Source organism: Copadichromis virginalis, linkage group LG3, assembly GCF_057382275.1.
Source record: "Copadichromis virginalis isolate Kocher_CV1m ecotype Utaka linkage group LG3, C_Virginalis_male_GT1.1, whole genome shotgun sequence".
Lineage (NCBI taxonomy): Eukaryota > Metazoa > Chordata > Actinopteri > Cichliformes > Cichlidae > Copadichromis > Copadichromis virginalis.
This window is the reverse complement of record NC_140620.1, coordinates 12,070,978-12,081,990: the sequence shown is the minus strand read 5'-3', so window position 1 is coordinate 12,081,990 and position 11,013 is coordinate 12,070,978. Positions and strand designations below refer to the sequence as shown.

The window sequence follows — 11,013 nt, the reverse complement described above, 5'->3', positions numbered from 1 at the left end:
TGCTAAACACGTGTAGCTGTGGCGACCCCTTCTGACAGTAAAAGAGCTTCTTCTACTCTGGTTTTCTTTTTAAATAGTCTTTACTGTTGTTGCTTTGGGGAGTGATGAAGTATATCTTAGTGTATATGTGTTACACATAACAGAGCTCACTGATGGAGGTGCTGACATCTGAATGAGGAGACATCTGGGACAGTTTGTGTCCTTGCTCGGCAGGAGGCTTACTCCGTTCTCCTTTACAGTTTCTGTAGATTAAAAAACCACCAGGAGCAGCAGTGACAACAACAAGCAGCACAAGAAAAAGTGATAGTGCAGCAGATTTAGTATGGCCTCCTCTGTGCTCGCTCTGTCCTCCTGGTGAACCTGCAGGTGACAAACAGGTCTAATTGACATCGTGATGAAAAAATAGAAATGTTTCTCTTTCACATTGTTAAGGTTCAAAATTGAGGAAGGAGAGTACAAACCACCCATGGTCCAGAAGCTCTTGGTCAAACAATGATTTTAATGACTACACACGTGTGGGAAGAACAGCTCCGTTTCCAGACAAGAACTGGTCTTCAACTTCCTCAAAGCATACACAGATTTTTATAGCATCAGGGTTTGATTTACTGACGCCCCCTTCATGCGTCACAGACAGGATATATACACATACGTCAATATCAAAACCACAACGACTTTTGACACAATTTGAAAGAACAATTGTCTTCTATCTTCATAACAGGTGCTTCCTGTCACTGCCGGATGCTCGCTTGTCATCTTGACACCTCAGCAGCAGTTCTGCGACAAACTGCTCTTTTTGCAACCCCAAGCAAAACATAATTAAACTTTTACCTATAAATGATTCTCTCTAACTGAGTGTGTGTGTGTCTGTGTGCTAACCACAATTGCACCCTGTTTCACCTCGCCGACTAGCTCCTGACCCCTAACCAGACAGAGGCAGAAGCCACACTCAGATATGTAACAACTGAAACTATATATGTGTCATCTACTAAATAAATGTTTTAATCAAGAACCCCTACTAAAAGCTTAATACAAGAATATGAACATATAAAAGATATTAAAATAAACTGATATAAGTGTTTTGTAAGCATGTATTGCAATTCCTTCTATGTTCTAGTTTTCCCTCAGCATGGATCATCTAGACACTCTCACTAGTGAAGCTTTAGACCATTAATGAACCTGAACATCAACTCAAATAAGCACAGATATGCAATATGTATAAAATAGTTATAACTGCACCTGGAATACAAAATTAATATAATAACTTGTATGCATAAACATCTTAAGGCCATCTTAAAGCTATCTGTTACATTGTTAAAGCAATGATCAATTTGAATAACCTAGTAATTCAAATGGCCTCGTCTGGCCTGCTGCTCAAAATAACCTAAGACTGGTTTCACTTCTGCAAACTCTCTGCAAGCCTGTTTCCTGTCAGCCTGTGACTTAGTCTTTCTGAAAGACACACACTGTTCAACCTCTGAATGCAATATAAACTACAGATTATATTATTAATGCAATGGTGATGATGATTATTCTTTAACAATAGCAGTAAAATAATTTCCCTGCTCCACAACATTAACCACCAGGAAGAAGTTGAGCCTTCAAGGTGATGTTGTTTAGAAGCTGAGCTTCTTGTTTGTCTTTGCATCTGCAGCAGATGGCCCCGCCCCTCCCTGAGCTGCTGGAGGTTTCTTCCTGTTAAAAGGGAGTTTTTCCTTCCCACTGTCGCCAAAGTGCTTGCTCGTAGGGGGTCATATGATTGTTGGGTTTTTCTCTGTATGTATTATTGTAGTGTCTACCTTACAATATAAAGCACCTTGAAGTGACTGTTGTTGTGATTTGGTGCTTTAGAAATAAATTGAATTGGCAGTTTAGTGACCAAATAAAATGTCGATCAAATATTGCTGGCTAAAAACAAAGTGAACAACAACAAAAACAGGTCCTCTTAAAAATAACATACAAAAAAACCAAAAACCAAAAAATAAGTGAAACGTCCAAGTTAAACATTAGCCACCTACATATTCACAAGATTATGTGAATATGTAACACAGGGGTAAGAGAGGCGATGGCTGCAATAGATCAGATTGGTTAAGTTTACGGCACAACAAATGAAACAGAATTTAGATATACACAAATCTAAAAGAACCAGGAAGTCAACGTTTTTTTGTGCAAGTATAAAGAAAGAGCCGAGATGCATCAATAACAGTATACACTACATCTTGTCAAAGCTGATAATTGGCGTCTGTCTTGTGTCAGTGACGTAAAAGACGGATTTAATGCGACATGACCATCAAACAGCAGTCGCTTTCTAAAACATCAGATATGTATCGGATTCAGTACCACATACGAAAGTGACCCAGATGGATTTGAAAATATCGGATTTGTGCCGTTCACACTGTCACACCATGATCGGATATGGGTCGCATAGGGTAAAAAAAATTGGATTTGATGCGCTTTCGCCTGCAGTGTGAACGTAGCCTTAGACTCAACCAACAGAGGATCATGTACGTGTAGCAGTTTCTGACAGCCAATGAAATTACAACATAATACGACATGACAAAGAAGATACATTTTAGGGTTCAACGTAATCAAAAATCACAAGTTCTAATTTAGTCTGATTGAACTGTTGCCTTTTCTTCGACAGTTTAAAGTGCATTCTTAGTTTTCGTCAGCTGAGGTTAAAGCTCCACAACGTCTGAACTTCTTTTATATATAGAGAACCTGGAGCTGAGGGTTAAAATGAGGAAGTGTAGCTGGCACTGTGCAAATGATGCATTTGGCTTAAGCTTCTTAGAAGTATTCTTGGTTTATTCCAAGTGTTTCTCTTTTCCCTCATGCTTTATTGGTCTTCTCTTTGCTCACCTTTTTGGACTTTGTTGTTAATGACTTTCCCCAGCCTGAAATAAATAGCTCGCTTTTTTTTTAAACTGAATTCTGCCTTACATTTAGTTCCTCTCATTCCATACAATATCCTGCTAGCACTTATTTACTCATTACTTTTCAGTCACGCTTCCCTGGCAATATACTAACAAAAATATCACAGCAGCAGAAATACTTTTATTATGTGAGGGTGTGTTTTTAGTCTTACTCACACCATGAATGTTAAATAGATAGATCCTCTTCCTTCTGACATCAGCACCAACAGCTGCAGCAACAGTTCCACCGCTGGCTGAGTGTGTAAACTATACAAATGAAGCACAATTTACACACAGCTGGACCGTGTATTACGACTCATGCCCTTCAAGGAAGAGGTATAAAGGACAAAAACCTGAAGTATCAGCACCAGAATGTACCTGGAAGTAAATGCCATTTTTTTCTTCAGTTACAGTGGGGCAAAAAAGTATTTATTCAGCCACCGATTGTGCAAGTTCCCCCACCTAAAATGATGACAGAGGTCAGTAATTTGCACCAGAGGTACACTTCAACTGTGAAAGACAGAATGTGAAAAAAAAATCCATGAATTCACATGGTAGGATTTGTAAAGAATTTATTCGTAAATTAGGGTGGAAAATAAGGTCAATAGAGATAATTAGAGATACGAGGACATCCAGCATGCATTACAGCCGGTATCCTGATCAAATTTGAAATCAGGTAAAGTTTGAGGCTCTCATGGTCCCATTTATGGCTGATATTTTTATAGTTATCAAACAGTGAAAGCAGAAGCAGAAAGATAGTGTCAAAGTGGTCAAAAAGAGACACTGCAAAACAAAACAAGAGACTAGAGCCTATCAGGAAAACTAGTGAGTGGACCTCTGATTCAAGAATTTCTACCAAACTACAACTGCAGCTGAACAAATGAGCTGTTGGTGGAACTTTACACTCTGAAATATTGAAAGATTTAAAGGATGAGACAGCTCAGCACAGCATGTTATTAACTTCACACATGAAGTGGTTCAGTCCAGTCAGTCTTCAGTTTTGCAGTCATCGTCCACATCCTGCTTCTTCGACTGGTCGTCACGGTAACTCTGGACTTTCCTCCAACGAATCGTGAAGTCTGTCAGTCCTTCTGACAGCATGAGGCCTGACAGCTGGACAAAATGTGCAGATGATGAAAAACATGAAGCATAGTTTGAACTTGTGTCAAGTTTGTGTTGGTGACTGAACTGCTGACCTGCTGTGAAACCTGCTGCTGGATCTCTGTGCTGTGCATGTCTGCCTCTGACTGAAGCTTCATTTTCACCACTGTTTGCTTTGTCACTGCTAAAAATGAACCACATATAACAACACAAACATTAGTGTTTTACATGATGACAGGATCTTACAGTGTTTGCACTCTGGACCTCACCTGTGAAACAGAAAAAAGAGAGTCTGACATCACAGTAGCAATCATACCATTCCCCTGTCAGTAAATTCAAATCTCCACAGTACTCAATTGAATTTCCATTTTTAGGCTCAGAAGACCCCCAGTTAGTGAATGGGGAGGTTGTGTTGTCAGACCAGGGGGCCCAGGGATCCCTGTAGAGGCCAATCCACACATACTGAACCCCTGATCCATTCAAAGTGAGCGTGATGTTGGATTTCTCCTCTTTGCTTCTTATACTGGTCAGGTCTGTGTGGTATGTCCTGCAGTACGACTGAGCCGCTGACCAGGAGCGGCTCTCCATCACTAAGATGTAACTTGTATTTTTGGCTGTGAAAGATTCAAAAAATGATGAATTTTGAAAAACACATCATAAATCTCACACAATTGTAGTGATAACTAGGCCAACAAATCTTTTTTCCTACCATTGTAACACAGGAAAGGGTAAGAAGCTCCACAGGGTCTATCATCCATCTGTGTTTGTCCCTGAAGAGCCACACAGTATTCCTTTGCATTTACACAGTCTGGTTGGCCGTTAGCCCAGATCAGAAATTCATGTGTACTGCCAACATATAAAAGTTTTCCCTCCATGGACCACTTCCAGCTGTAACGGTCATTATACAGCCCTATCCAAGCCCCAGTACTGAGCCTTGGTGAAATTGAGAACAGCAGTTGGTTGATGTTGCTGTTGTAGATGGTGACCAAGTCAGTGAAGTGTTCTCTGCAGTAGCTCTGAGCTTCAGTCCAGGTCTTCAGCTGGTTCACAAAGTGGTATTCTCTGGAGTGGGGAGGAAGAGTGGAAAGTCCTCCTGAGAGAAATGAAACAAAGGTTTTCAATTGTGTAAACTGGGTTCTTGGGAGAATCACTGAAAAGGACAAATTTAAAAAAATAAAAATTACAACCATTTAAATAGTCAAACTATATGGAGAATAACTAGAGGTGGAGGAGGAACCCCAGGTATTGAGCTGTGCTACCTAGCCAGAAACGTTTCTTTCAACCTTACCCCCTCACCCACCGTGTGGGTTCATGTGCGTGTGTGTATGTGTGCACCTGTCCCGATAACAGCTCGTTCATGTGAGTTGTAGGTTCACTTGAGTTCATATGGTTTACCCGTGGTTTTAATTTAATCAAACAATTATGTTTTAATTAAACTACTTTTTATGGGTTCTACATGTCTCTTACCAACCTGTTATACTGACATATGCCACTGCAGCTTCTCTAACATCTGATTGGTTGCCGTGAAAAGTAAGTTGATCCTAGATAATTGATTGCTTGTGTGGACTTGGGGCAGCCAGGTATCCCAGAATGCATTTCAAATCACAGGTAGCAATGGCGGCGGCATAAAGTTTTAATAGTGTTTTAGCCGCGAATGTAGTGGCTTAATCTTCACATGTCTGGTCAGGTTGTCAACATAGAACATGTTTGAAAAATTGCTCAGATGTTTTCAGAGATGTCACTATCTCCGCTAACAGTCAGCTGACAGAGTGCACCAAGCTCACAGCCCCGGTGTTCAATCCTAACAGTTTTTGTTTGTTTGTTTGTTTGTTTGTTTTTTTATACGTTTGTTTGTTTTTTTATACGTTAACCAGTTTGTTTACATATTCCACTCTCCGTGGACCCTTTACCCTCATGATTAATATGGCAGCACGGTGGTTAGCACTGTTGCCGCACAGCAAGAAGGTCCTGAGTTCAATTCCACCATCAGGCCGGGGTCTTTCTGTGTGGAGTTTGCATGTTCTCCCCATGTTTGCGTGGGTTCTCTCCGGGTACTCCGGCTTCCTTCCACCGTCCAAAGACATGCAACTTGTGGGGATAGGTTAATTGGATAATCCAAATTGCCACTAGGTGTGAATGTGAGTGTGAATCGCTGTCTGTCCCTGTGTGTTGGCCCTGCGACAGACTGGCGACCTGTCCAGGGTGTACCCCGCCTCTCGCCCTATGACAGCTGGGATAGGCTCCAGCGCCCCCCGTGACCCTGAAAAGGACAAGCGGAAGCGAATGGATGGATGGATAAAAATATTAGCCGAACATCATGAAGTCCGTATGTGTTTCATAGTGTCGAACAACCTTTGCACAGTTAAAGCAAACAGTTACTAACTCGCGGAAACACCTTTTAATAAAGTTTAAACACAGGTCACGCTGATTATTAAACAAAAATACCTTCCAAAAGAAAAGGCCATCAGGCCAAGGCAATGGTTTCATTGGTTTAGATCAGCGGTAACCCCACCTCCTGAGTTCGATGGGAGAGGCTGACAGATAAAATAAATTTATGATGAGAGCTCAGGTCTGCCAGAATTAATTAAATTAATACACAATTAAATAATAATTAAATATGTCAATAATTAATTAATTAATTAAATGCGTAATAAATATTTATTTAATTAATTATCTATCATTTTAATTAGTCATTGCCACATTTAATTAATTATTTAATGGTGTATTAATTAATTCATTATGTCAGTCCTGGCGTTCCATAGTGCTACATAGTGCGTTCCTTCAGAATACATACTGGATCTCTTGGATGAGTCGTTGCTGTGCTCTTGGGATAATTCTGGCCGACCGGCCAATCCTGGGAAGATTCATCACTGTTCTGTGTTTTCACCATTTGTGTGTAATGGCTCTCACTTTGGTTTGCTGGAGGCCTACAGCTTTAGTCTTTTGTCCTTTTCCAGACTGAAAGACAGGGCTCTAAAGTGCGACTTAATTTTTCAGTGGTGCCTCAAAAAAAAAAAATACTAGGTGGTACCGGTGCGACCAGCAGCTGTTTGAGTAAAAAGAAAACAAAAAAAGTCTCCGCAATTCTGCAAGTCTCCGTGTGGTCAACAACAGACACATTATGCCCATATCATGGTCTAAACCAGTGGTTCCCGAACTTAAACTTTTTTCTTTGTTTTACAAGAAAAGTATTCGTATTCATATTCAGGGATGCTTCATATCCTGCTTTGCATTTGTGTGGGTGCCCGTCAAAAATCTGTCAATTATGCTAGCAGTGTCCAAGTGTTTTTTTTTCTTTCCTTTTTATACTGTGCCCCCCCCCCCCCCCCTTGCAATGGCTCTGCGCCCCCCTAGGGGGCGGGACCACACTTTGGGAAGCTCTGGACTAAACCAATCAGAGATGGTCAGGGGCGGGACCGCGCTTTGTGTTTACATCCTTTTTGCGCTAGATTCTGATGCTGCAGGTTTTGTCTCTCTCCAACCAAAATTCACTGAACAAGAGGCAAAAGAAGATCCAAACTACGCTTCACATTTGATAAACATCGTCATTAATTCCCTTTTGCTGTTTTGCTTCCACCATGAGAAAATCACACTTCATACACAGCTCTCCCTCTCTGTGTACTTTAAGAACAGTTTCCCATCTCAAATCTCTGTTTTTTGAATTATTCACTTGCTTATTACCCAGCAGTCTACCGTTGTTTACAGCGCTGTCGGCCACTGTCTTTCTTCTTTTTTTATACATGGTTTTCTTCAGTTTTTGATCTACTGCAGTATATTTTTAAGGTTATCTGCTATGAAAAGCCAGGCCAGGAAAATCTCCTTCATGTTTTTCTGTTTTATCCTCAGTTACTTTGACACAAAGGAAACTGCTGTGATGCTCACACCTCTGATCAAGTCTCACAAGTGTCAGTACTGATAAATGATCAGAATTATAATATTTTTGGCTGTCTGAGGCAAAATTGAATCAGATTCGAATGGATTATAGAAATGAGTGATGATACCCAGCCCTAGTGAGTAGCCTAACCCCAACTGAAGTGGATGTAGCTGTGGGTAATAAGAAAAGATGAAAAGAACTTTTCATAACTTTTTCTGTTAAGGCCTGATCTGTCTGAAATTCATAGCCAGTGCTCTGACATGGAGCCATCAGCCTCTGAACTTTGAAAAAGCACAGTAAAGCCAGAAAACATTATATGCAGCAATAAATGCACTGCCCAAATGTCCTCTCTCCACACTGCTTTTCCGCGGCAGGCAGCAGCAAACCGGTCGTCAGAGGAGGCTGATGTGATGATTAAGTTTAAGTTTAACATTGTCTACAATATTGCCAAAAAGTGCCAAAGCACTCTGGTGTTGGCCAGAGGAGCCGATGGCGCGATATGGCAGCCTCGCTTCTGTCAGTCTGCCCCAGGGCAGCTGTGGCTACAACTGTAGCTGCCTCCACCAGTGTGTGAATGTGAGAGTGACTGAATAGTAGAACTGTTTGTTGTGTACTGCTTTTGAGGTTCTCGAAAAGTGCTATACAAATGCAGTCCATTATTACTATTATTATTATTATTAAAGCACAAGCACTTTTTAAGTAACTTCTCTTTCTTGTAGAACTGTGCTCCAAATAAAGATCTTTGTGTTGACAAGATTGTTAGTTAATCATTTACAAATTAATATTGTCTGTATGGACAACAATTTTCCCCTGCAAAAAAGTGAACACATAAAACTGCGGTGTAAAGCAATGCGGTTGAAAAATTTGGGTGCACTTAACTTTTGTGCTGGTTCACCTAAGAAAAGAAGTTAGATGCACCACTGTGGCAAAAAGTTAGAGCCCTGAGAGATCTTAATTACTTTGTTGTTCATGTTCCATTATTTTTTCACACAGGATTTTTTCCCCCTTAATAATAAAGATCTTCCTTTTAGAAACTGCATTTTGTGTTTACTTGTGCTATCTTTGTCTAAAATTTAAATTAGTTTGATGACGTGAAACACTTAAGTGTGATAAACATAAAAATAGAAAATCGGAGGGAACGCAAACAATATTTTATACCACTGTAAGAACCAGTCTATTTGGGCATCTTGATACAACATCGTGATAAAACTCTCCTCTTTAATCTGGGCTTAGGACCAGCACCAGCAATACATCAGGATGTGGTTAATATCAGTAATTTTTAGAACGAGGAGAAAAACAACTAGAAGCAGATACATATTGATCCCCAATGAAGCAGCCAAAACATGAAGTTCGTTAGATTTATTATTACAAAAATAAACTTCCAAATTTTCAATAAATCAAAAACCTAAATGTGAAAAAATAAAGAACTTACATTTAAAATGAATGCAGGTATTGTGGTAACAGAAAATGCAGATTTTCTCTGTCCTTGTGTTAAATGTGTTAATAAATATCTCATTAAAAAAATTATCATGTAATCTGATTACCCGAATGACATCAGTTTATCTCATTATGATCATGGACTATATTTCAAATGTTTAAAATATTAAAATCACAGACCTGAGAGCAGCAGGATGAGCAGTAAACAGGTTTCTTCCATTCTTGGCATCTGTATAACAGATTTAGTCACCATGATTATTATTGTACCATAATTATTATCACCAATTTTAACATTCATTATCTCCAGTAAAACAAGTTGTCCTTATAATAGGTTTCTTAGTACATAGTTTGGTGCACATGTCTAAATTAATTATATGCAATACTGTTTGAATATTTAAAATCTATAATTTAGAGATCTTTAGTCTTGACACAATTGGACACCCAAAACGTGTCTATTTCAAAATGTTTAAATCAGAGTAATAAATTAATAATGACTTACCTGACAACATATCTTTTCATCTGCTGATTAAAGCTGATGTTCAAAGAGTTTTTCCCTTTGTTCTTCACACATATTTTACTGTCAAATAAGGCCACCTGAAGGGAGTGAGCTTTCTGCAGAATTTGGGTGTCCCTATTTGAAACACAAATACAAGTTTACTTTCTGACAACAGGATGAGACACCTTTCTGGGCCCGAGGACAGTGGATTTTATTTTATCTTTTTAATGTTGCTTCTGTTCTTTCTACAGGAATGTACAATGTAATAGATACATTCACCAACAATCAACTGACCAACAATGATCATGTAACCCTACCAATGTTTCCCTGAAATGAAAATGATAGGCCTCAGGGCTTAAAGAAACGTGAAGGTGACCAAAAGGTGACTCTGTCTCATCATAATGCAAATCATTAGGAAAATAAAGTTATTTCCATTTGTTTCCTATTAAACTAAGCTTGTACAAGTTCTAGGAACAGACAACATAGGTCAGGGGTGTCCAACTCCAGGCCTCGAGGGCTGGTGTCCTGCAGGTTTTAGACGTGTCCTTGATCCAACACTGATATAAATGGTTAAATGACATCCTCAACATGCCTTGAAGTTCTCCATATGATTAAAGTTCAGCCTGATTAATATAAATGTCACTGACAGTGACTAATATATTGGAAAACCAAAATACTTACAACAGCAGAAGTGCTGGTCCCGAGCCTCAAAGACAGTAAGAAGCAAGCAGAGGAGAAAACACAGAACGTTTTTTAGAAGCTGATTTGATCCTTAATGGCTGTGCAATCACTATAACTTACAACACAGAAGGTCAATGTAGACCCCATAAAACCAAATTAGACTAACACATACAGTATTAAAAACACCATCTACTACTGTGTCTGAATGTGTGGTATCGGCACGGTCAGTTTAGGCCTGAAGAGATATGTGTTTGAAAAAAGACCACCTAATTCAAATATAATCATTACATGCTTGTTAAAAGTTAACTTCCAATATATAAAGTTTCTAATAAGCAAAATGATCAGATCTAACATATGGCAGGGATTATATGTAACACCATGTTTCTTATGATTCAACTGTGGAATTTAACTTAATTCTTTTGAAGGACAAGCTATATTACTAATTACAAATCTGGATTATAGCTTTCACAACAAAACTTGTTTTTAAACACATTTTTTAACAAAATAAATAC

At 39.2% G+C, this 11,013-nt stretch overlaps 1 protein-coding gene across 1 annotated transcript; it reads right to left on the bottom strand.

Moving 5' to 3' along the window:
* Window positions 1–3,565: 3,565 nt before the first annotated feature.
* On the bottom strand, window positions 3,566–9,550 carry LOC146712804 (putative C-type lectin domain family 20 member A). The gene is made up of 5 exons (XM_085444474.1): window positions 9,505–9,550; window positions 4,723–5,106; window positions 4,283–4,627; window positions 4,109–4,197; window positions 3,566–4,025 (listed from the first exon to the last, which is right to left on the bottom strand). The coding sequence occupies exons 1-5, from the start codon at window positions 9,542–9,544 to the stop codon at window positions 3,900–3,902; spliced, it is 984 nt and encodes a 327-aa protein (XP_085300600.1). The 5' UTR covers window positions 9,545–9,550; the 3' UTR covers window positions 3,566–3,899.
* Window positions 9,551–11,013: the final 1,463 nt, after the last annotated feature.

Bases quoted from the DNA above. Each gene is read 5' to 3' on its own strand.
- LOC146712804 (XM_085444474.1), bottom strand. From the start codon at position 9,544: ATGGAAGAAACCTGTTTACTGCTCATCCTGCTGCTCTCAG. The intron at 5,107-9,504 runs GTCTGTGATTTT...CATTTCTCTCAG, and splicing joins GCTCATCCTGCTGCTCTCAG to GAGGACTTTCCACTCTTCCT. The intron at 4,198-4,282 runs GTGAGGTCCAGA...GTTCATTTTTAG, and splicing joins CTCTTTTTTCTGTTTCACAG to CAGTGACAAAGCAAACAGTG.